Source organism: Populus nigra, chromosome 18, assembly GCF_951802175.1.
Source record: "Populus nigra chromosome 18, ddPopNigr1.1, whole genome shotgun sequence".
NCBI lineage: Eukaryota > Viridiplantae > Streptophyta > Magnoliopsida > Malpighiales > Salicaceae > Populus > Populus nigra.
In genome coordinates, this window is record NC_084869.1 from 12,163,891 (window position 1) to 12,190,958 (window position 27,068).

A 27,068-nucleotide genomic window follows, 5' to 3' on the forward strand; every position below is an offset into this window, starting at 1 on the left:
TTTTCTACACATATTCATTATTATGAATTATTTTTGTTGTTATTAAAAATCACCCACTAAATGCGGGTCCCTCTTCGAATCCAACAACTGGCTGTATCAGCAGCAGAGGAAGTTGCAGGGCAATGATAGACCGAGTTTGCCAGTCATTGAAGATGCTGTATTTTTTATTTAAAAATATATTAAAATAATATTTTTTATTTTTTTAAAATTATTTTTAATACCACCACCTTAAAATAACTTAAAAACATAAAAAAATTAAAAAATATTTTTTTAAAAAAAAAAAAAAACTATATCTAAACCCGTGAGCGAATAATTGAGGGCCAGCTGAGGTCACGTTGGGTTCCGCATCTAAATTGGCACTTGTTAGCCATCCAAGATGGAATAGAAAAATGTGACTCCGCGACCGAATCCTTCCAAGTCATTTTATATACATATTTTATAGGTAGTTAAGTTAGCAATATGGTTGTAATAAATTAAATAGGTTGATAAATTCATAAGAAAACAAAAATTAAGTTCGCCACGGGATTTACACTTCAGTCCTCAAATTAATAGTGTCCCATGGGATTTTTATTTTTTTAATCTCTCTATCTTGACTTGACTTGATCGATTCCTTTTACCAATTAAGCCGTCACGGGTCAGTCCTCAAATATCTGTACAATTTTAAAGCAGAACACTTTGAATCCAACAACTGGCTTTCTCAATAGAGGAAGTTACAGGGTAATGATAGACGGAGTTTGCCCTTCATTGCATTTGCTGTTTAAAGGCCTAATTTGGTGTCTTTTCTAAATTTAGGAAGTTACAGGGTAATGACAACTGGGTAATGACAGACAAATTCATTGCATCTAAAATTGCATCTAAATTTGTTTTATACAGCAACTGGCTTTAATTCAGTGTCTTTTCTGGGTAGATTCTGCCAAAGAATATAAATTCATATGTTTTCTAAATTGGCAATTTTTCGTATGAATTAATATTCCAATACAAGTGTTGGACAAAAAAGTAATATTCCAATACAAATTGTACCTTGGAAGAATCTCCGTCCTCGAACAAAATTTTTTTTTAAAAAAAATCACTACAAGTCCATGGAGTTCGACAGAATCTTTCCAAGTCAATTCATATGTTTTCTAAATTGGCAACCGTGTCTTATCTCTTTGGTTGTTTCTGGGTAGATTCTGCCAAAGACTTGGTTTCTTAATCTTCACAATATTAAAATCCGTTTCGCCAGTTGTTCTTGGGTCAAGGATATAAATAAACCCTTTTGTTTGGTTTTTTGTATTAAAGAAGCTTGGGCTGCCTTGACAGGCCTGTGGGGTTTTTTCCATTGGGTTATGAGATGTTTTGGTCTGGGCCCATTTATTTTCCTTGGATAAGGCTTATGTGGGCTCTAACAAATGGGCTTACATTATCATTTATGGGGTTGGGTCTGAACAAAAAATTATCCACAAGTTCAAAATATGGAAAAAGCAATCTGCATTACCAATATGCGTACTTGAATATAACCTCTTACCATGTGCCTATCTTCCAAAGATGGATCAGGAACTTTTCTGTTCAGAAGAGTTATGCTTTTAATTACCAAGATACAAAGAAAGTTGGAGATTAATTATTTACCGAAAATATCATATTAAAAGTTTCCTCCTTCTACCTCCATTGATTATTACTCTACAATACCAAAATCAATTAATCTATGATGAGAGATTTGCAAGATTACCATTTGTAGAAAATAAAAATATTTTTACCATTGTTGATTACCATTTGTAGAAACTGATGATATTATTACTAGTACGACTTATCAAATTACAAACAAACTTCTTTCATCAGATTCACCATAACATGTTGCATGGATAGTCGGACACACAAATATAAACTGTCCACAAGTGTGGATTTGTCATTATTACTGTTGTCACAGCCTCATCACTCTCATGAAAGTCGTAACCCCTGCATTTAACACTGCGGCGGCCCCAGCTACTGCCGCAGTAGCCCCACCACGGCCCCAGCTACTGCCGCAGCAGCCCCACCAGCAGCAACTGCTGCAGCAGCAGCAGCAACAATTGCAGCAGCAGCAGCAACAGCAGCAGCAGCAACAACAGCAGCAGCTACATAGCTTCCAGTTTTCCTGTGACCATCCTGAAGGAAACACCATGTATTACATTTCGAGTGATGCATAAATTTCTGGTCATAAAATCTTTAATCGGCTTAAAGCTTTTTTTTGGTTTCAGTGCTTAAGTTTAGAAGTATAGGAGCTTTAATTGGTATATAAATTGAAGATGGCAAATGATAAACCGAGAATGTTCTAATAAATTAAGTTTAAAGTTTTTGTTTCTAGTAAAAAACACATTCAAACAGATATTGTGAATGCAATCAAATTACCAAATGAACATGTAATGTGATACCAGAGTAAAATATACCTGGCGGGATCTAAATCCGGTCACCATAGGCTTTATCTTTTCTATGAAATTCATCAATAACGATTTGCAGTCCTCTGGTTTAAGTAGAGTGGTAGCTTCTGGAGAACCCTGCTCATATTTGATTATTATGAGAAACCAGTTTGACACAGACGTGTAAAACTAAATGCATTGCATTTGCATACCAATAAGCATGCATAAATATAAATTAACGCACATTCACCAATTGTTACCTCTTCCCATGTGTCTGAGGCAAGGGCGTCCAGTGTAGCTCCCATGAACGTATTTTGCAAAGATGGATCAGGAACAGTTCTATCCATAGTAAAAAAATATGATCAGGCATTTCATCGAAGCGCATAGCCGCCATGATTGATAGTATTCTCAAAGACTATAACAAAATAATTGGGAGACATTCAGAGGTAACTCAAAGTTTAACCATTTAAGCATCCCAGCGGCCATTAATTATACAAAATCTAGGCAATGTCACCTCTGAGAGCGCGCTCCTTTCAATTTCATCAAGTTTTATTTCCCTAGTCCAATTATACCATGACATTGAGTTTTCGTAATGTCTGAGGACCTGTGAAAACCTAGAATACGCTCCAAAGCTTTAATAAAAAAACAAAAGGGAAAAAGAAAACAGCTGCAATTATGTAATGTACCTATCCTTCATGCGCCTCAGAACTCTCCCTGCATCTGCTGCTTCTCTTGGCTTCATCTCCACTAAATTACTGGCATGCTCCCTCAAATGTTGCAATTTAGGGTCGATAGCAGAACTACGCAAAACGAAACTAACAACAGCATCTGAAAACTCTGATATAGCTTCCTTAGTGTTGCACTCAAAAACATCTCTTATTGATGCCCATGTATCTCTTTCACCAGCTTCCAATATGGATTCTACTCTTTTGGCAAGCGCATGGGTTATTTGTTTCTATGCAGGAGTGACATATCAAGATTTGATAATTCGATTGAGTAGAGTGACATGCATACCACCAAGAACACTAACAGATTGTGATATCAGTGAAGGAAATACCTCGTAACTTGTCAGCATTTCTGACAACATATTGCATATAAGTTTTTCCCGGAATTTTGAAGGATTCCACTCACTCTGTTGAATGGCAGCATCTGAAAGAGCACAATATTGAAGGTAACATACCAAATCTAGGAAAATGAGTTAGTAGATGAAAGATGCTCAGGACAAGCTATAAAAGCAACATCTTAAAAAGTTGTAGTCGCTGTGTTTTATTTTGTCCACTAAGTTACTTTGTTCAATGAAGTATCCATTAAACTAGCATTAATCTTCTTGATTGATGCAGACAAGTTTATAGAAACTGAAAATTATGAGCATTCAAGTGAGGACTTAACGTTACTAGATGAGGATTTGACATAGACACTATATAGATGGCTTAACAAATGTTTTCATGGACCAATAAGATAAGTCTACACAAGAGGAGGCCTAGTCACATCAGACTAGGTTAGCACCTTAAAACTGAGATAACGGAAGATCCGACTATTGAGTCGGGTATAAATTTTTCTAGGTAATTTTATAGACTGTTTTCCTACGAAAAGCTACTCTATCGCTTATTGAACTATTGAATATTTTTAGAATTAGACCCATAAATTACTATTTGCGACAATTTTGATTTTTTTCTAGGATTTTCTGGATTTATCATTATTATTTTGGATTTTATTTTAATTTTCTTTATGTTTTCAGATATTTGGTGACATTAGGTTTTTCCTGGTAGATGTAGGTTTTCCTAGTCTTTATAAAGGACATGTAAATTTATTGAGAAAGCAACCAATTTTTAAAGAATAAAATTATGAATTTAAGATTCACATCTACTGTTCTTTTCACTCATTAAAATTTATGTGCTTGCAGTGCTATTGTTGTTCTATTAGCTTCCGCCTGCATCACTTTTAGAGTGAAAATTGTAACAACTTGAGATTTGCATGAGTACAAAAAGCAAGTGGTCAACTAAGAAGAGGAGGTGGAGGAACACATCCTGAGAATGTTGACTACTTGTATACCTTCATTGATTCTAGTGATAGAGCGGATACAAGATTTTATATCGTCCATGACAGAATAAAACTAATTCAGGGCTCTTTTGCGAGTTTGATAACTCATGCATATCAGTTAGATATGAAGTTTTTTCTTCAGGTTTAAACTATCTCTGCAGTCATATTACTTGCCCATTGAGTGCAGCTAGTTTCCATTACAGGAGCATGCCGAGATCAAACAGAAGGCTAAATAGCAGTATCTAAGAAATTTAATCAGACCCTCGAGACAAATGTAAGATTGACAGTTTAACACAGAGTCAAATGTGTTGATGGTAAATATACTTGATAACAATAGCATCCAGAGTGTACCTCAACATTATAATTACGAAAAGAATATAATGATAAAACAATTGAAAGTGGAGTTGCTTTAGAATATTATGAAGTCCGAAAAGAATCCTTTAGTTTATGCATATAAGACGTAACAACAAAGGCAAAGAAAAAATAAATTAATATTGGATTTTTAGAAAAGAAAAAAATAAAATAAAAAAGAAAAAATAAAAATCTTCAGTGTTTGGAGTCTAAATACCTTCACATCCTTGATCAAACTCGAGCATGCACGATTGGGAACAGAGATGAATAGCAGCAACATATTCTTGTCCTTCATTCAGTGATTGTTCCAGGCTAGTTTTAAACCTATTAACTGTGTTTGAATACAAATGCATCAGCATGGTATCATAGGCATCGCGTACCACCTACATAATATATTGGCACATTTGAGTTTATCAGTATAAGAAACATATAAATACAAAAACACCGGCGCAAAAAAAAAAAAAAAAAAGCAAAAGAAAAGATCAAATACCAGGGAGGTTAAGAACTTAGAAAGAGGAAATATACATGCTAAGGCCTTACCATCAACGCATTTGACAGCAACTGTCGCCGTTTTTCATTTCGTACTTCTTGATCAAAATAGACTACCTCCCTGTCATATCTATTGGGGAAAAATGCAAAATAAGAGATTCCAAATCAAGTTGAACAAGAAGTAACGGATAATTTAAGTAGGAATCAATTACTTCGCGAACCAAAGTATAACTATTAATTGATCATAATTCAAAGTTTCCACTCTTCGTTTTGGGACAGACAAGCATGTAGTTAACTGATCAACTGACGGAAGAAGTATTAAAATTGAAGAATCTTCGAACAAAACACAATGTAAGTTAACATTAAATATCACACAGATCTTATAATGTGAACACATCATCATATAGAATTGACACCATGATGTATGCTTACTCTGAAAGATAGTTTTCCAAAATAGAACTGACAGTTTTTCCAAACCCTGATTCTGGTCCAGCTTGAACAGCTTCCTTCATTTTCAACCATTCCTGTAAGAAATAAATTTGAGCTTAATAAAATTACAATTATAAATTATTTGAATTAGAAAATAGATTCAATAAAGTACCTTATCGGATGTAAAGCATTTGAGCTTCCCCCCGGCAATCTCTTCACATCGAACAGTGGCAACCATGACCTGATAAACAAGATGAGAAGTATAATTACATATGAAACCTGATGGTTTATATTTACACAAGAAAATGACTTTTAATACCTTGTGAGCAGGAAGATCTAAATCCTTGTTCGCTTTTATTGTTTTCCAAATATCTTCTGCATGAATAGGAAATACTGAAGCAGGTTCAACTTCCTGCCTATCACCAACAAGACCTCCTGGACAAATGGAATGGACAAACCGCTGCCTTAGTCGAGCAACCTGTAAGTGTCAATGCTATCAGCAAAATGGAGTTACGAATTACAGATACTGGATTTCTCACTTCATATTGCTGTCCTATCCTAATTGCTCCCACATGAACAGATCCATAAAATTATCTTATCACAGGACGTAATGCTCATTTTGTCATTCTTACATCATACACTCCTAATTAATGACTTTTAAACACTCTCCAGTCAAAGTTTAACGTGCATAAAAATTAATTATTGGTTAATTATGGACTTCAGAGTTAACTTCTAAATTAACACGAATTGAAGACGAATTCTCGGAAACGAAACACAGCCTGTCACTCCCACCAAACCTTTCCTAAGAGACTTGAATGCATTGATGTAGGGTATTTAAGAGTATTTGCCAACGGTTCTTTTCTATGGTGAAAGGCAAACAACAAAATCTCTCATGGCAGCTTCTTTTCTCCTGCATTGTGTGGAATCTTTGGCTTCATCGGAATAATGTCATCTTTAATGGCGCTGCTCCAAACCTTCAAAGCTGTCTTTCCTTGGTCCTCCGAAGTTTCTCATTATGGCTGAGGCTTGATACCAATTCTTCGGACTTCGCTGGCGAGAATGTTCATAACAGCTGTGATGCCAACGGTTCTGAAGAAAGGAGGAGCTGAATTCAATTGTATTTTCCTTTTGCCCCCATATTTTTCCTTCCCCTGTTTCAAAACCTCAAATGCATGTTTGCTTTCTAGTTTTCTTTTTTTCTTTCCTTTTCAGCTAGAACTTCTGTAAGCTAGGCTATTATCTTTTTAGCCATTTTACTATTATCCAAAAAAAAAAAGAGTATTTGCCTCATAAAAGGTTTTTGGTAAGTTTGGGTTGGAGAATTAGGTTCAGGGTTTGAAATTTATGCAGAATTGGAATTAATTTGTTACCAGCGTGTCTAGAAGAATTTGGAGGTAAAATCAAAGCTGAGACTAGTGCCTAGAGAGAAGAAGGAAATAGAGAGTAGGAGAGAGAAACCATAGGCACCAGCCTTTCAAAGTAACATTACTCTCAATTTTATCTTGTAATTCAACTCTAAGACAGGAATATGCTGCTGTTCTGTCCCTTCATGCAAAAGCCAATGATTTTGAATTCCAATTATTTGGTAAGCATATGCAAAGCTACAAATCATTCCAGTCATCAATTCTAGAAAACACGCAGCAGCACAATCTGGAAGAACTCAGGACAAAAGTTTTGAGGATTGACAAACTGCTTTCTAAGTGGAAAAGCTACCTGCTCTTTAAATTTCTTCTCTTGGAATTCATAGTAAGGCAAAGCAGTGATCTCCACCTTCATATCAATAATTAGAAGCATATTAAGTTCATGGAACTTAAACAAAAAGGCAACATATGATGCATATATGCCTATGGCATCAGTATGGAGATGGAGGTGATTTTTCATACATTAAAAAACTCTCCGAGAGGAGCAGTACTGAGAGTCTTGGGCTCAGCAACTGCAGCCCAAATCTGCAGAAAGTATGACCTCAGAAAATGCTGGATAAAAAAAACAAATAATTGATCCAAAAAGAGAAATGCATAAACAGAGAATAAGAAGTATGAACAAAAGTACCTTCTCAATATCTTCTAAGAGAGCTTTCTTTAAATATTCAAGGGTAGTCTACATAGACAATCAGAAAAGGGACAGAGATTCAGCGTTGAAGATGCATTCAAAGAATGGAGCGCAAGGTGCATGGAATCTTCTCTCAAGAAACTTATGGGCACAACAAGTCCATACCTTTGAGTGATCACGTAGAACAAACAGTAGTGTTTTTTTGCGGGGCTTGAATAAACGCTTCATGACCTGAATACAAGAAATAATAGATTATCACATATCAGCATCAAATTATGTTGGGTGAAATACTCAGTATTACACACTGGGCTAAATGAATGCAGCTAAACAGTTTTGATAAAATGGGGTAAGTTTGCTGTGAATATGGAATCGGAGGCTCCTTATCTATATTCTATTCATGATGAGAAATTTGTAGATGCATATTTCTCCATATATACCTATTACAAACTGGCTTATATCTAAAGAATTGGTTCAGTTACAGCTCGCTTAAGTTAATGCAAATTGCTTTCAAATGCCAAGTACCTGGAAAACTGTTTTTAAAAGGGGTCTGCTGGCTGCATTTTCCAGACCAATGTCTTTGTACCACCTGCATATGATACTCAACACAAAATCATTTGACAGAAAAAAGTACTGGACTGCCTTACCGACTATGGAAGGCTACATCATGAGTTTTTTTTAAAAAAAATATATATATTTGGCTAGACAGAGTCATACCCAGTTGTGGACATTTATCAAACTTCCCAGGCAGAAAAGGCATTCAAATATTATAATGATGAACATACAAAACTCACATGTTTATCAAAACAACGTCAGCGATTGCCAAGGCAAATAGGGTGCTTTGTTTCTCAAACGCTCTGTCATCCTGAAAAAAGTACCCATTCGCAGTGCCAAACTTGTATAAGCATCACATTCGCAGATTGATGCCATAAAGTAATGCAACCAAAAATATTGAAACCATTCAGTAATCAACGATTTGTGTGTCACAGAGGTTGCAAAGAATACAATGTAACCATAAAAACCTCTCAATTAACAAAGCAAAGCTAAAGTAATAGAAAGCTCTAAGAGTTACCTCGCCTCTTTGATTGCTGTCGGTTCCCTCGAAATCCATGGCAATCGTAAAAGGGTCAATATCACTACACTTTGCAATCCAAATGCCCTTGGTTGTTTGACCTCTGAAACGTATATAACTACATTATCTTCCTCTTTCATGTATACAAAGCAACAAGAACAGTAAAATATACAAATTCTCAACTAAAAATAAAATAAAATCAAACCTTCCTTTGTATGCATCCATCTCCTCGAAATTGGTATGGAAGGTCTGATTCATTAGGGTGCTTTTCCCTGCTCAAGATTAATGAAGTAAAAAGCTATCACTACCAACTTCATTAAAATCAATGACTATAATTAAGAAATGATTAATAAATCAACACGAAGTTAAGAAGTTGAGCACTTGCTTACCGCTACTTTGTGAGCCAATGATGGCAACAATAGCATAGGAGAGACCGGACTGAGCGAACTCGGTGGCTGTCATGAAGTCTTTGAGTCCATCCAAGTTGAACTTGCCATTTCCATCAATCAGCTGCATGCCTTGCTCCATTTTCATTAACGATCTAACTCAACCAGAATAACAACAACTCTTGAAGTCTACGTCTTCATGAGTCAACTTCTACTCGAAGAAGTTGTTTGCTTTTTTGCTTTTGACGTTTTGACCCCACCACTAACTGAAAATAAGTATATGGAATGGAGATTAATTATTTTTGTGTTTTAAAATTATTTTGGAAAAGATTTTAATTTTTTTATTTTAAATTAATTATTTTAAACATAGATTTTTTTAAAAAAGGAAAAACAACTATTCACATAACAGAACAGTTAGAACAAAATTGAAATGTGCATATAAATAAAGAAATAGCAATAACTGTTTTCTGAAATTTTAATTCCTGAAATTAGAATCAATAGGAATCTTATGGCTCACCTACTATTTTTTATTATAGTAATTATATGATGATGATGATGATGAGTTTTTCCTACTGTTGACATAACTAACATTTTAAATAATGACTGTGTCAGGTGATGAAAACAGCTTTTGATTGATCTACGTACCGTTACCCCCTTTCTTATCAAGCTTAAATTCACACCATCTCTTTCCAAATATTAATGAATTGCTCTTGGAGATCTATAATTTTCCAATCACTTAAGATCTGTGAACACTAAAAGCGATATTGATAAAGGTTGTGATTGTTTTTTGAAAAATTATTTTTTAAATTTTTATATGTTTGTTATTATTAGAAAAGTTCATCAACAAAAAATAATTTTTGATCAATAAAAAATACTTTTCAGTTAAAGAAAAATTTGGTTTGGTTTCCAGAAAAGTATTTTTCTTTTATTTTGAACGGAAAATATTTTCCGGAAGTTGTGAAAAATTTAGAAATGTCATATTATTTGTTGATTATATCAAATTTGGTCCTCAAACTTTTGATTGCTATATATATTTTGTTTTGAATATTTGTTTTTCAATTTCATCCTTTAGAATTTAATTTTTATATTAACTTTAGTCCTTATTTTTATAATTGTTATTTGTTTTTCCCTTATCATTTTTTAATTGAAATTTTTTATCTATCAAATTAGATCATCATTCTTTTGATTGTTACTTATTTTATTTGAAATAATTTATGAAATGTTAATTATTATTATTTTAATTTCTTCATCTTTTAATTTTTTAATTTTTTAGATTTGATATCTATTATTTTGATTATTATTTATTTTTTTTGAGGTAATTTATGAAATTATATTTTTTTTCAATTTTATTCTCATTCAACTTTTTAATTTGTAAGATTTATTCGTCATTATTTTAATAAATTTGAGAAAAATAAAATATTAATAAGTTATTTTCCATGAGATAATCAAACACTGGAAAATATTTTTCAATTTATTTTCTATTACACTACCAAATATCGGAAAATAATTTACTTTTTTAAAATTCACTTTCTCCGAATTTATTTTCCAAAAAAAAATCTATTTTCCAGCAAACAAACAGAAAAAAATAAAAATAATATCTTGAGCTCAGCACAACAGAATCACCATTAACCAGAATCACCATTCATCTTCCCAGCTATCTTCTTCAAATCAATCCCACGCATTAAATTCATCCTTCTTGAATGGATTTTCAAGATATCACAACGTGACTGAACATCACTCTTTACGAAACAGCACAAGGAAACAAAATAGTCAAACAAGTGAAAATGTTACTTACATCTTCGTTGGGATTTGGAAATTCAATCTTCCTGTCAATTCGTCCTGGCCGAAGGAGAGCTTGATCCAGAATATCAATCCGATTTGTAGCCATCAAAACCCGTTAAAAAGCTGGTCAGAAAAGGTACCGAGTAACATGAATAACTGTTTCAATACAATGTTCTATCGTCTTCTGAGGGCACTCCAGTACCTTTATCTTGTTTGATGCTTCAAATCCATCCAGCTGATTTAGAAGCTCCAGCATAGTTCGCTGCACCTCACTGTCACCATTGCCGCTCCCAGATTCCATTCGAGCAGATCCGACACTGTCAATTTCATCCATGAAAATGATTGATGGAGCATGCTCTCTGTGATGAAACCATAAAATCAGAAACCATACCAGATATAGGATGTGAAAGACAAAGCAGAGTAAATAAGCAAACATCTGTACAACATGGAGATGACGCGCCTCCACTGTTCCAGTGTCCAGAAGTGGCTGCGGCGCATGCCACTGCTCCTGCAGTTGCAAAGGCCTTCCCTGCAATACCTAGATTGTTATGGATTTATTTTATAAAATTCAAATTATTTAATGTATTGTTTGTTTTATTTCGAATTTTGGTGATCTAGTACAATTAAATATGGGTGTGAGAAAAACATAATGAGAATGGATATCTGTGTGTGATTGTACTTTTTTATATATATTTTGGAATTATAAAATTAAAAGGAAAATAAAAAAAATTAAATGTTTTAATTTGTATATGATTAAATATCTTAAGGACAAATAAAATCATATTGTAATTCTTGTGAAAATGCAAGAATATGTTTACGCATATGTTCTGGGATTTAATAACTGATTTATTAAAGCCTAAGAATTTGGCTAATATGTTAATTTTTTAAATCACATCAAGTCACGAAGCAATTTATCTCAGGTAGGGTGTGTTAGAGATGTTATTATATTTTCTAGTCATAACCAGTCTCGTGCCTAGCTTTAACAATGACCAGTACACTTGAGTTTTCTAGCAACTTTCTATTAAATACTAGGTGGCGACTCCCAAATAAAACAAACGAATAAAAATCACCATGAACGCCGCTCAAAGACATGCGAGAATAATTATACTAAAAGGTGTATGAGTAAAAAGATAATTATACTTAAAAGGTGCATGAGTAAAAAAGATATAATCATGAAACTAAATCAGTTTATCTAATAACTTTTTACTTGATAACATGATTATTTTTTTTTATGAACATGTTAAAAAACAGATATAAGGAAGCATACTGATCATGTAGTTGAAATATCATTGAATTCACCTTGCAAGCATCATAACCACATGATGCTTGGTTAGAATCATGGTATGATCTTATCAAATCAAACTCCACAACTCATTGATTTGAAAAGCATAGTTGCAGTTAATACTCAAAAGCAATGCTTTTTTAAATTATCAAGACCACAGCTTCATTTGAGTCTATATTAATTGTAGAGCAAGAAAAAATACAAATAAATCCCCCTTCATGATCTCTTAGAACTCCACGAATTCTTAAGGTCTTGAATTGCCAAACACGTCAACATTCAATTTCAGCATACTTAAGAAGAAGATATCCAAGATGAATCACTTCTTATTTTTATCTTATTTTTCTCTCATTAAAAATTAGATTATTTTGAGCATTTAAAACATAATAGACTTCTTTTGTAAATTATATAATGGAATGATATATATATATATATATATATATATATATATATATATATATATATATATATCAAGACCATAACTTCCAAAACATATCATAGTATAGTAAAATATGTTTTGTAGTTTAAATCTTATTTTGTAAAATAGATTGGTTAAATCATTATCTTTTAACGTATCTTTTCAATATAGAAAATCTTTTGTTGGCAATTTATTCAAAAATAAAAATACTTAATAATCATATTAAACCTCTTGAGTGACGATGGAAAGAACTTACTGGAATAATCACACTGAATATATTTGTTTCTGAAAACATTTAATTCAGCGGAGATTCATTCCAGAATCTCGAGTTATTGGGATTTGAGATACCCAATAAACATGTTTATGAAATATCTCAATACAATAAAAATTAATTAAGATTAATAAACAAAATAAAATTAAAAAAATATTTAGTAAAGATATTTTCTTCAATAAAACAATTATGATTAAAAAAAGAATTTTAATCAACATCATCAGCCACTTCTCTTTCATCAGCATATCATATTGATCTATATACACTATATTTCATTCTCCATTAAAATATGTTATCAAATTTTGAACAAGGATTGTGGAAAGAAAAAAAAATCTAATATGATCTTTAATGTTAACTTAAGTATAGAATAAGTTTCACATTTGTATGGTGAGGGCATTGCAAATTAATACAAGTGATGACAGAGCGCAGGCCTTCAATTATTGAAATTGACTCCAAAGAACACCACCCCCGCAATTCCAGCTACTTCCAGCGCAATGTCCACTGCCACTGGAACCCAGGTGAAGTTCCTCCACCGGAAGTTTGCCGCCTGACGAAACACCAAGCAGCATTACATGTAAGAGTGTTGAATAGATTCCAGGACATTAGAAACTTTGAACAGTGCATAAAATATCCTTAGTTGATTTTCAGAGACGAAGGTTAGAAGCATAGAATGTTATTCAGGAAATATTCTGCCAAATTATCAAAATTAGTTGATTTTATAAATAAAACATTCGTTTAAATAGTGTGAACGCAACCAAAATCCATATGAATATACATTTTGCATGAGGATACACCATAAAAATGGTACGAAGATATATAATAAGGTACCTGGGAGGAAATAGCTTGGTCCACTACATTCTTGGTCTCTGCTTCAAACCGCTCCCATAATGACTTGCACAGCACTGGTGTCAGCAGTGTATCATTTGGAGAGATCTGCCTCATATTTGATATTGCGTGAAATCATGTGAAAATCAGTTTAGAAAGTTGGTAGAGATATAAGCACATATGTAAGGTATAACAACATGGTTAGAAACATGTTACCTCTTCCCATTTGCTTGAGGCAAGGGGGTCACTAGCAGCCTCATTGCTTCCATCTCTGGAAGATGGAGCAGAGACAGTTTCATCCATGAGCGAGGAAAGAACTTTCTCGATATTATCTTGCTTCTTGTCTAGGCGAATGGCTGCCATGATTGACAGGATTTTCAAACACTGAAAGAAATAATTTCGAGATTATTTTCAGATGTAAGGTATGTATATATGTGCTGGCAGGCAATCCGCAAAAGAACCTTAGCTATAATACCTCAGAGTGTGCATCTTTCACAATTGTTTCAATGTTTTCTCTGCCAGTCCAAACTCTTGGCCTTGAATGGTTGTCATAATTGAAAACCGTTTTGAACCTGAAATATGACCCAAAGATTTAACCAGAAGAAAGGAAAAATTGAAAGAAGAAAAGTATGCAACAATTATGTGCTCCACCTATCCTTCATCCGGGGAAGGGTTTTATCTGCTGCTGCTGCTTCTCTAGCTTTTTTTTCAACTACGTTTCTTGCATGCTTCCTCAAAGTTTGCACCATTCTGTCAAATTTAGATCTGTCTAACTCAAAACTAGCAACAGCAGTTGAAAATTCGAAGACAGCATCCTTAGACTTGTACTTAACAAGTTTTCTCAATGAAGGCCACGTGTTGTTTTCAGCAGCTTCCAGTAGGGATTCTACAGGTCCAGTGAGCTCATCAGTGAGTTGTTTCTGAATATGAATAAAAAAAGTGTCAGGATTTAGTCATTTGGTATAATCATCGATTGTAAAAAAGTATCTGAAGATTATATGCCTTAATTTTGGCCATCAATTCTGACAACTCGCTTTTGGATATCGATGACGCGAGTGTCTCCATATCACTGCCAAGTTTTTTGCGGACCTCGGAAGCATCCAAATTACTGTGTCTTATGGAAGCATCTGAGAGAGCAGGATGTCCAAGAAAATTATTAAGTATACCATCAGATCTTTTCCAAGAATATGCAAGCAGTTTGAACATCATAGAAGGATTAGTTCTGTAATAGCAGCAGCTTGATATTAAGTTGTGGTACCTGTCCTTGGACACTAGAGTACCTGTTCTATATCAGCCGATCAATTTATTTTTATTTTTTAATGAAGTATTCATTCAACTTGATACTGTTCAAGAATAGAATGCAAGCTATTCAGCATGGAGGTGGAGGATATCAGGTGGAAGAAAAACCAACTCTCATAAAGAATGAAAACTGTTGCAGGGAGTTTTTTAAATCCTCGCATGCATTGCTAGAACAAAGTTATTTCAGCAGCCATACAGATAGTCCACGCCAAGGAGAGTTGCGAAATTCCACGATTTACTGAATAGAAGTATTCTAAGTTGTAGTCTCTAAACTCTTTAGGGGGACCCTAAGCACGATTGGACTGGTAGAGATGAATAGTGGAAACAAGATCCTATTATTATACTAACAGCTATAAAAACTCAGATTATTTACACACAAAAAAGACATACCAAGAGTAGCAAGAGAGTTTTAATTCAATTGCAGAGAGAACAGATGATGTGCAAATACATGTTAAACTTGTGTCGGCCAATATGTCATATACATGTGTGTGTGTGAACTTTCAATAGCAAGATGTTACCTTCACATCCTCGATCAAAATCGGACATGGAAGAACGTTTACTAGCACGAACAGATTCAGCAAACCCTTTTCCATCGTTCAGCGATTGTTTCAGCCCAATCTTAAAACTTTTGAGTGCCTTCGAACTTAGATGGCCCAACATGGTAGCCTGAGCATGGCGTACCACCTATGCATGATAGACAAACTTAATCATTGGTAATTTTGTAACAATTTTAGTTAAATCAAATAGAACTTACATCAAGAAACTAAATTCCAAGATTATATCAATAAACCCACCTTGTAGAACTAGGATAGCTGTTAAAATATGACTTAAATTGAATCATGGAATCTTTGTTGAAAAAGGAAGCAAACTACTTGTTAGAAAATAATATAAATCATATCTTGAAATCTTACTTAACAGTTTAAGTTTCTAAATTAAAATGGTTTTTTGATATAATATCAGAGTTTTAATGACCAAACAGTCACGAGTTCAAATCAATAAATGAGGAAGTCTACTTCATTTCAGCTATCTAAAGGGAACAATGAAACTAAATAGAAAAGAACAAACAGTAACTGAGGTATTACATCTAAAAAATTTAGCTCCAACTGTTGCCGTTTTGCATTTCTTACACCATCATCAAAATAGATGGACTCCTTGTCGTATCTGTTGAAAAAGAAATTTAGACTCCATGAGCAATATCAGAGATCATTGCAAATAAAACTGAATAAGGAGCACAGTCCAGAACTAGGCTGCAAGAAAAAGCTCTGGAAATGTCCTGATAAACTGGTTTAAAAGCTTTTGAGTTTCTGTTAAAAATTGAATATAGCACATCATTTCAGAGAATTGTAGAATCCATAGCTATGTCCACACTTACTCTGAAAGATAGGATTCTAAAATAGAGCGAAGTGTTTCCCCGAACCCTGGTACCAGACCAGCTTTAACATCTTCTTTCAATGCCATCCAAACCTGTAAGAAATCAGCTTACCACTGCCTGATCCTAAACTTACCAATTGTGAAAGTAATTCTACAGAGAACAGAAGGACGAAACATATTACCTTATCAGAGTTCAACCGTTTGAGCATCTCGTTTGCAATCTCTTCACATCGAACAGTGGCAACCATCACCTGGTAAGCAAACAGCGAAACCACATTTTACCTAAGAGAATTTAATAATTTATGTTCACATAAGAAAAGGGCAGGGATTTTAATAAACCTTGTGAGCAGGAAGATCCAGATCCCTGTTCTCTTTCACTGCTTTCCATATCTGCTGCAGAATGAAAGAAAATCCTGAAGCAGGGACAACTCCCTGCCTATCACCAGCCAGGCGGCCCCCTGTAGAAAAATAATCGGAAATCCGCTGCCTCAGTTGAGCAACCTGTGTAAGACATCATATTAGTGTACCGATAGAAAACCTCAATTCGATGCAACTCAAAAGGCAGTTTTCTCTATCAGTTTATCTCTTCTTCTTCTTTTTTCACAATCAGACACGTTTCAGTTTGAATGATCCATTAAACGCAGTTTCCGATAAATGATTTTGAACTTCAATCACTTGTGCAAACATAACAAGCTACAGATCAATAATCAGCACTTCAAAAGAAAGCTAATCCTTTGAAAACATAACTAGCTAGTGTTTAACTTCTTTGGCGAATCCTTTTGAGAAGAGAGAGAATGAAGTAATCCTAACTTCAACATCAAGAGATCTATTAAAGGTTCCATTGGGTTCAATCACAAGACTTATAATGAAGAGGTTCAAAGAGGCAATTAATAGACTTCTTCAAGATACATAAGTTAAGGTGAACTTCAAGAGGATATTAAATAATGAAGAATAAGCCTTAATTAATTTGATTCATTTTCAAGAAGAGCTTGTAGGAGAGTATCTAGACATTATAGAAAGATTGGAATAAGAAAATTCAAATCTGCTAGATTTAACCTTTCACTACTATTTTGGTAATAAATGAAGCTACATAATGAATTTTAATGCGATTCTTATTGCATTGAAAAATAGACATCCACAACTTTCCAGTGACATATGGTAGACCTTCTAATATGTTAAGAAGAGAGAGAGCTATTTATTTGAATTTGGGTTTTGATTCTACCAATGAATAATGAAATTCAACTTTGATCTTATTTTAATTAGTCGAGCTATTATTTATTTATCTTTTAGTTTATTTTAGAGCCCATGGAATTTAAGATTTTATTTGGGCTGTGTTATATTTTACTATTTTAGTTATTTTGGGTTTTTAATATGTTAAGATCTATTTATCAAGTTTTGGTCCATTAAGTCAAATTAGGATTAGCTTTTTACTATATAAACCAATTGTTAACATTATTTTGCCATATATTGTTTGTTTTGTTTCTTTATATGGTTGAGTGATTCTCACATTAAGTTCTTGATTGAACTTGCAAACTCTTCGAAAAATTGATCAACTTCGTTGTGATTTATACTTTTTATTCGCGTCTTGTTATAGTTGTAAGGTGGGGGTGATTAATTACATATAACTTTGGTTCTCCAAAACAAAGTTCTTGTTGAGTCAAGCTACAAACTTTTTTTTCAAACCTCAAATTAACAATTATCTAAAGGACAATTTCCCATTAAAAAAATCCATCACTTTTAATTTGACTGTTGGATCACATCTAAATTTGACCAGAGATTCTACCAGCCTAGCTCTATAGAGGCAACTCGTTGTGTCCAACCAAGGTCCAAAAACCTTTAAATTAGGCTTGGAATATGATGTTGGAGCCAATTTTGTTATTTTACTTTTATTTTTGGATTCTTAGTTAAATTTTGGATTTTATGTTGTTAATTTAGTTTAATTTCCTAAATCTTATATCAAATAGAAAACACAATTAAACACTATTCTTATCATAATAAAGGTATACATAGTTACCTCTTCTTTAAATTGCTTCTTATTTGCTTCAAAGCTAGACAAAGCAATAACCTCCACCTGTGTAAATTATCAGAAGCAAATACAAGCTAATTGAAAAGTAAAAAAAAAAACAAACAAACAAACGAAGCATAACTAAAACATTTGTGAGAAATATGCAAAAGAGAGGACTTTACATACATAAAAAAAATCACTCAGGGGAGAACTTTTTTGAGCCTCAGGTTTAGCAACTTCACTCCATATCTACAGGAAGTATAACCTTAAAAAAAATACTGCAAAAAACAAATAGTTTCCCAGAAGAGAAAAGGCCATACACAGTACAAATGCAAAAAATACCTTCTGAATATCTTCCCTAAGAACAAGCTCTAGATACTCAAGTGGAGTCTGAATAGACAATCACAAAGAGGGTGAATATTCATCACATGACAAAAGATACATTCAATAATCAGAAGTACTTTAATCCTCGTACAAGAAGCTGAATAGCATAAATCCAGACCTTTGTTTGATCACGTATAACAAACAGCAGTGTAGTCTTACGGGGGCTGAATAAACGCATCATCACCTGTGTGCACCATGGAAAATGATGGACTATAACATATGATGAATCCATCCACAAAGACATTTTAGCCGCAGGCATACAAATGGCAGATCAATACCTGGAAAACTATTTTAAGAAGGGGTTTGTTGGCAGCATGCTCTCGACCAATATCATGGCACCATCTGTTAGAGAATAATATAAATCATATCTTGGGACCTTACATAATAGCTTAATCTATTAGGTTGAATTGGTTATTTGACATAGTATTAGAGCCTTGTTGACTAAGTAGTCACGAGTTCGAATCTCATCATCCTCATTCTATTTGATATAAATTAAGCACAAGGTAGTATGGACATATGGAAATTTCAAACTCAAAAGGCTTTCACTTGAAGGTGTGTATTAGAGAATAATATAAATCATATCTTGGGACCTCATCTAATAGCTTAAGCTTTTAGGTTGAATTGGTTCTCTGACATGGTATCAGAACCTTGATGACTAAGCGGTCACGGGTTTGAATCTCATCATCCAGATCAGGACTTCTTATGGGTGGCAAAGAAAGTTTATTTAGAGTGTATTTTGAATCTAGTTTGGTTCTTATTAATGAATAAAAGTTTGGGCCATATGGGGTTCAAAGTTGGCTTGGATTAATTAAGATGTTAGGATTAGATCAAATATGTTTGGGGTTGATTTCCTAATTCTACAAGGACTTAAATAAGCAAAATATTTGTCTAAAATTCAAGGAAATTTCGTTCATTATTTTACCTATTATTTAGGAGAATATTTATCAACAAATGAGGAAGTTTCCTAGTTAACAAAAGATGTTAGGGGGGTTGCCCAGATCTAATTTTCTAAACTAGAAAGGATTCACTAATGATTCTTCTAGTCTAGAAAGAAAACTAAATTAACAAGTATAAAAGAGGGAGATTTTCTTCATTAATTATCCATGTAAAATAAGGAAACTAAGCACAACAAGACAAGATAACTTCAGAATCAACTCCACATTCAGATAAGATTTCCTAGTCTATTTATAACTTTTTATGGATGGCAAATATAATTCTAGCATATCTAGGATATTATTTTTATATTTTTATTATTTTTTTATTTTCTTCTTAATCTTTGGTGTATTATTACTTATTTGGATCAATTTTGTAAGTGGGCTCAAATCAGCCCACATATGGGATTCATTAGGGTTATTTGAAACATTATATAAGTTTTTTTGTATGCTGAAAAGTAGGAATGATGAATTTATGAAATAAACTTGTATTTTATGTGATGCAATGCGTTATATTTGCTGGGACAAAGATCAAATATGACTTATCAAGGTATAACTAACCTTGTGGCATCATTCGTTTCAATTCCAATAATGTTAAGGTCTTGGAACAGGTTTTCATTGTGAGTTGTGGGTTTTCATTCTTGGAACATGTTTCAATTCTCAAACCTGATTCTTGACTTTCTTGGGGAAGTATCATCCTCGCTGTGGGTTATTTGACCACGAGATCAATAGGTTCACATTAGTTGATATTAGAGCTAGGCTTCGAAATCAGGTTATATCCCTTATTGTTTTTGTTATCTATTTGTTTCGCGACAATTTCTCTTTGTCTGTCTTCCTTTTGTTTTGGGTCAGTATTTTTTTCTTTCTTGTGTTTATTCTTGTTATTCTATGGTTTTTTGTGTTCTAGTTAGAAAAAAAAAAGGAAGCAGTCAGAAAATGTTATTTGGGTTAAGACATGTTTGTAATACATCTGTTTTGCGACAGTATATCAAAACTTATTATAATTAACTCAAAATTAATATTCTGGTTATTTAATGTGAAATCACACTAAATATCAAATTTCAAGTCATTGGGACATTGTTGGGCCTTGGTTTTAAAGGAGCTATTACGCGTCCATATATCAAATCGGGTTTTGTTTTAATTATCCATGTAAAATAAGGAAACTAAGCACAACAAGGCAAGAAGACTTCAGAATCAATTTTACATTTAGATAAGATTTTCTAGTCTATTTAGGACTTCTTATGAGTGGCAAATCTAATTCTAGCATATCTAGGATATTGATTTTGGATTTTTATTATTTTTATTATTTTCTTCTTAGTATTTGGTTTATTATAACTTATTTGGATCAATTTTATAAGTGAGCTCAAATCAGCCGACATATGGGATCCATTAGGGTTATTTGAAACATTATATAAGTTTTTTTGTATGCTAAAAAGTAGAAACAATGAATTTATGAAATAAACTTGTATTTTTCATGATGCAACACGTTATCTTTGCTGGGAAAAAGATTAAATATGACTTATCAAGGTATAACTAACCTTGTGGAGTCATTTGTTTCAATTCCAATAGTGTTGGCGTTTTGGGACATGTTTTCATTGTGTCATACTTCTCAAACCTGATTCTTAGCTTTCTTGGAGAAGTATTATCTTCGTTGGGGGTTGCTTGACCGCATGATCAAGAGGTTCGTATCAGTTGGTATCAAAATGAATATCATCATCCTTATTTATTTAATAAAAATTAAGCACAATGAAATATGGGTCTATGCAAGTTTCAAGCCCAAAGGCTTTCACTTGAGGGGGTATGTTAGAGAATAATATAAATCATATCTTGGGACCTCATCTAATAGCTTAAGTTTTTGGGTTGAATTGATTTTTTGATACCATCTGCATATAATATGCAAGTTCTAGTTATAACAAGAAGTGAAAACTCTGAGTGCACTTGTGTGCACAATATCTCATCAACCTATAGCTTAACCTGACTAATTTATCACCTTAATTGGCAGATTTATTTTATGTGGTTGTCTTGATCAAACACGAACTAATCAATAAGTCATACATAATATTGAATGGTGTTTCACTCTTTTTTAACCACGATTAGGCAAAGCGAAACATAGCAAAAGATGGTAAAGTAAAACATATATAAATGCTAAACAAATTTAACTCACATGTTTATCAGTACAATGTCTGAAATCGCTAGAGCAAAAAGGGCACTTTGTTTCTCAAATGTTGTATCATCCTGAAAAGCATTAAATATTTCAGCATATGAATAGTGTCAACATTCCCCTGGTGCATGACTACATTAGACACACTAACTGATTAGAATTATTATTTAGTTTATCTGGCCTTCTACAAATAGTATGCAGGATTGTTAGCCTCATAAATTACAAACATAGTAGAATATTATAACAAAAGCTAAATGATGTCGGGAAATCACTGTAAATCAAAAGACCTTTTACAATGGATTGTAATAATAGTTTCACTTTTAATTTCTCATATTTTCATGCAAGGTGATTCTGTGGCTTTCTTTTTCTTCCTTAGAGAATGGGTGACGCCCACACCATTAAGAAGGCACATGTGACACTTTCTAGTGGCCAAATCTGGTCATTATAACTATAACAAAAGCTAAATATTGTTAGTGATCGATTGTTTATATTTTTTCTTTCTTCTCTCTCCTAACAACTAAAGCACACAATTATCCTCTTTGTTTGTTGTTTGTCAAATCAAGTATGTTTGTCATACCCAAGTACCTTAAGTTTAGCATGGTTTCTAGACCTATGCACCTTGGGTCTGACATGGTTGTCAAACTCATGTCGCTTGTGTCTAAACCCAAGCTCCTAGGTCTACAAGATCCGTGTTTGGGTCTAAAAATTTAAACTTTTTCAAAAGCACAATTAGACTGTAAAAACAAACACCGCCTCATTCAAGCATGATTTTTCATGCATATATAGTAGAACTTAACTATAGACTTTTTTTTTGTTTGTGCAATTTATTTTATAAAATTTTTATATTTGAAGAGGAAATAATGGAAAAATATTGAGTTCCAAGTGATTTATTTCAAGTCTTCAAAAATAAACCTTTTTTTATTATGCATTGTGGATGAAAATATTAATTTTATATTTCCATCCAAGTATTGGACAGTTTATAAAGGGTTCATGCTTTTTAAAATTTGAGATGTTGCTTGATCTAATTGTCAAAGTTTGTTACAAGAAGAATTTATTCTAAATTATAACTATTAGTATATATGAAAATTTGAAATATATGATCATAAGAGAAAACTTTTGAACTTTTGAATTGATATATTATGTTGTAAGAAAAGAAAATATTGTATATGTAAAGGATTTATCGTCCTTTTGACTATCTTAATTTGTACAATTTTGTAAATGATTTCTTCACTAAAATTAAAGAATAATAAAAAAAAGTGAATTTTAGGAAAGCGTGTGGTTAATGTCCCAAAATAAAAGAAAGAAATATAGAAAAGATAAAAATATATTTAGGTAAAAAGACAAAGATGAAAATACAAAATAGATATGTTTTTAGAACAATTATAAGTGAATTTCTATATTTTCAAAAAAAAAATGCATAGGTCTGGCATGGTTGTCAGGTCAAGACGCTTGGATTGGTATAGTTGCTAGACCCAGGCGCGGGCCTACTAGACCCAAACAGCTTAAATTTAGCAACCATGTACAAATATACTGTGGACCACGACACAGTTCACTATAAACTTGCACAATGGATTTTTCAAGCTCTAAAGGCTTGGGATGGGGCTAATGTTATCTTTTCACATAAAGTTAAATTATCATTTTGTCCTTTGCTTCAAAAAATTGAAGCCCTGGTTGTAGGGGTATTTTAATATTTTTCATAAGCTCATTGGTCATTAAACATTTCAACATGAGCATGGTAGTCTTTTTACGATTATTTGCATAATAAAAATATTATTTTACCTCCAAAATTAAGATATATTACTTAGGGATTTTTTGACCTTTAACAAACTATTAAATAGTTAAAATACATATTTAACCTTTGAAAAGATAAAAAAAATCCAAAAAAACAAAAAACAATAAGCTTTGTATATAGAGGTATTTTTCTTCTTTCACACTGTTTTTTGTATAATTTTCTATAATCATGGAAGACATTTTGATATTTTAATATTGTTTTATTATTTTTAAATTCAAAAAGTTGTGGTGCCTTGGACTAATATTTACTTGAGTCTGGTAAATAAACAAGACTCAAATTACTAGGGTGTGTGACCCAAATAACATGAGTATGACATGATTGTCAACATGGGTTTGGCATGGCTGCCACACCCAAGTGTCATGGGTCTGGTAATGGTTCCAAACTTAAGTCTTTTAAATTTAGCATGACTGTTAGATCCAAAATATTTAAAATATTCTATATATTTTTAATAATTTTTTTTGTATTTAAAAAAATTGATATTTACCTTAATATCATCTGAAAAGCAAGGGTAAACTAATAGTGCAATGCTCAGTACCTGGCCTCTTTCCCTGCTATCTGTTCCCTCGAGGTCCATGACCATTATGAAAGGCTCGATACGAGTACAATTTCCAATCCAAACACCCTTTGTCGTCTGACTCCTGGAATATAATTAGATGATTGCTTTAGGTTTTATGATGGAAAAAAAAAAGTGAAAAGGAGAGAAATATAATGTGACTATGGATGTGTACCAAGTTATAGTGTTTGATATTATTTCGATGGTTATTTTTTAAATTATTTTTTATTTAAAAATATATTAAAATAATTTTTATTTTATTCTTTAAAATTTTATTTTTAACATCATTATATCAAAACAATTAACAAGCACCAAAAAAATTAATTTAAAATAAAATAAAAAATCAAGAATTTTAAAAAATACAATTAAACCATAAAAACAAAAGAAATTTGGACATTTCAAACGAGTTCTCTAACAAAAATAGGCATATGATATAAGTCAAATGTTATATCAAACTAAAATTTTATATATTCCTGTAAAGTTAGCTTGTTAATGCCAACCAAAATCATAATCATGTTCAAATTAGACCCAGAAGATATTATTTTTCTAGTTATTTTTTGATTCTTTTCTATATTAGTTTTCATAATCTTATTTGATTTAAATTTCATTAATTATTGGGTCGGTTGTAACTCTTATTTGAACAGTTTAACAGTTTCATATGTTATTTTCTAAACAAATTTAAGAATTATTAATATTCAGAATTTTCTCTTTAATTTTAAGGCTTGGAAAACTCTTAGTTTCTTTCTTTCGTTACACACTGCTTTCATAATGAAAGCAGCAAGAAACAAATAAATGATTCTCCCTTTTAAAGTCAGAACTCCATAAATGTAAAAACAAACCGTCCCCTGCAGGCGTCCATCTCCTTGAATTTTGTCCCAAATGTACGATTCAATAGAGTGCTCTTCCCTGTTCACAAAACAAGAATGAAAAAAAAAATTCAAATTAAATCCTCAACCCCATGTCTGAAACACCCTGACAACATAGAATTCCATTATTTATATGAAATCTTGAACTTAACCCAACAGTTGGATCTAATTTTCTTGTGTGATGAAGGGTTAGTGTGGCCTGTCGCGGCCAGTTCGTCATAAGTCTTGCAACTATCCAATAAACTTGACGAAACTGATATTACACTATATATGAAAACAGAATTAAAATGTATATATTGAAACGACCTTGAGTCAAACTTCAAAACGCAAAAGAAAATGATCGTAGTAATCTTGAAAACACCTACTTACCACTACTTTGGGGACCCAGAATTGCAACAGAAGCATAAGTGGCACCACAGTCTGACATTTTAGTGGCTCTCATGAAGTTCTCTAGGCCTTCAACATTGAACGCTCCATTTTCATCTATCAGTTGTGCGCCACAACAATCCTGTCCTCCTTGCTCCCTTACACTCATTAATTGGATTTTAAACAGGATTTGTATAGCATATCGATCCAGAGTGTTAGAAGAGTGAGGGCTTCTTATAGAGTGGAAGTTTTAGCAGAAAAGTGAAGTGAGCCAAAATAAAAGGTCCTGCCGTCCAAGCGTAGGCCACAGATGAAGTTTTGCAGGCCTCCGATTTGACAGGGCACGTAAGAGTTCAGTAACTTCTCCTTTTTTTTTTAAGAATTTTTTACCATAATTTATTGACTTCTCTAAACAAGTCAATGTCTTGTATAAGTTTATTGTTAAACAAGATCTTCAATTATCAAAAGCAAGTTGTGAGTAATTAAATATTCTGAAATCATGTTATAATTGGGTTTCTGAATTGAGAAATGATCATTGATTACTTCACACCAATTCACTAATCACAAACTCGTACAATATTTAAAATAAATGGTCGTTAAGTTGATATATTTATTTTGACGAGAAAGAAAGAAACTAGAGTTTCATAAGTTTTAAAATTACAATTAAGTTATAGATAAAAAATTTATTTGATAAATTCTGAATGTAAAAGAAATAATTATTTTAAAAAATAAGCTAGACAATATCATTTAAATAAAATAAAAATTTAGATATAGCAACTTTCAAATCTAATTTTGATATTAAAACAACTTCAATTGGTTATAGTCAAGTTACTCCTATAGAATTGGATTTACAAAATTTCAATTTAATCTAACAATTAAATTGAAAATTATTTTTGTTTTCACAAGAGATTTAGTACTTATCGAAGGTCCAAGGATAAGTTTAACTTAGGAATATGTTCAAAATATAGTGATGATTCCGTGGGTTAGGATATTTCCTAGAACGAACACCGAAAACAACGTTTCTATATAATAACATTTTCCCTTTTTTTTTTATATACAAAGTGATTTTCATAAAGCTAAGGATAAGAAAGAGGGACGAAGGTAACAAAGTTACGTGAAAGCTGGAAATCAGTGCGAATTTAGTTATGTAATGAATGATTTTTTTAAAAAATATTTTTTTATTAAAATATATTAAAAAAATTATATTTTTTTAGTTTTTATATTATCACATCAAAATTATTAAAAATTATCAATTTAATATATTTTTTAAATAAATATATTTAAAAACCAAAACTATTAAACTCTCATTCAACACGATTGGAGCCAAACCATGTATGATTGTTACTGATCATGACGGAATGCTTAATATATCGGTAATTGTATTGTTTTTTTATTTATTAACTATATATTAAAAGTTTAATAACGAGTTACAAAAATCTTGTTTGTGAATTTATTCATAGATATTATCAAAGTAAAAAAAAAGGATCATTTTCTTTATTAAATTAAGCTATTTTCATTTTCAAATTAATCTTTGGTGTCAAGTAGTATTGGTGTTTGATTTTTGGAATTTTTTTCCATT

At 32.4% G+C, this 27,068-nt stretch overlaps 2 protein-coding genes across 11 annotated transcripts; both read right to left on the reverse strand.

Annotated features, from left to right (window-relative positions):
• Positions 1-1,707: 1,707 nt before the first annotated feature.
• On the reverse strand, positions 1,708-11,563 carry LOC133678056 (protein ROOT HAIR DEFECTIVE 3 homolog 2-like). Of its 10 annotated transcripts, none has more exons than XM_062100220.1 (23): positions 11,413-11,563; positions 11,170-11,326; positions 10,981-11,090; positions 10,809-10,912; positions 9,189-9,451; positions 9,005-9,071; positions 8,800-8,902; positions 8,522-8,592; positions 8,253-8,316; positions 7,896-7,961; positions 7,731-7,778; positions 7,565-7,627; positions 7,395-7,451; positions 6,001-6,159; positions 5,854-5,922; positions 5,685-5,776; positions 5,304-5,382; positions 4,981-5,146; positions 3,430-3,521; positions 3,059-3,327; positions 2,633-2,711; positions 2,403-2,510; positions 1,708-2,121 (listed from the first exon to the last, which is right to left on the reverse strand). In XM_062100220.1, exons 5-23 carry the CDS (start codon positions 9,331-9,333, stop codon positions 1,960-1,962), a joined length of 1,959 nt encoding a protein of 652 aa, XP_061956204.1. In that variant the 5' UTR covers positions 9,334-9,451; positions 10,809-10,912; positions 10,981-11,090; positions 11,170-11,326; positions 11,413-11,563; the 3' UTR covers positions 1,708-1,959. The 10 variants fall into 10 exon arrangements, 8 of the variants coding, with proteins under 8 accessions (XP_061956204.1, XP_061956208.1, XP_061956203.1 ...); XR_009835890.1 differs by lacking the exon at positions 10,809-10,912 and adding an exon at positions 2,887-2,986 and having other exon boundaries at positions 1,983-2,121; positions 2,633-2,787; XM_062100224.1 differs by lacking the exon at positions 10,809-10,912 and having other exon boundaries at positions 10,981-11,039.
• Positions 10,811-25,658, reverse strand: LOC133678885 (protein ROOT HAIR DEFECTIVE 3 homolog 2-like). The gene is made up of 23 exons (XM_062101390.1): positions 25,493-25,658; positions 25,097-25,163; positions 24,240-24,342; positions 21,916-21,986; positions 19,098-19,161; positions 18,938-19,003; positions 18,778-18,825; positions 18,622-18,684; positions 18,445-18,501; positions 16,770-16,931; positions 16,613-16,681; positions 16,432-16,523; positions 16,142-16,220; positions 15,578-15,743; positions 14,763-14,887; positions 14,412-14,680; positions 14,236-14,332; positions 13,977-14,144; positions 13,764-13,868; positions 13,387-13,482; positions 11,402-11,475; positions 11,170-11,326; positions 10,811-10,924 (listed from the first exon to the last, which is right to left on the reverse strand). The coding sequence occupies exons 1-23, from the start codon at positions 25,656-25,658 to the stop codon at positions 10,811-10,813; spliced, it is 2,478 nt and encodes an 825-aa protein (XP_061957374.1).
• Positions 25,659-27,068: the final 1,410 nt, after the last annotated feature.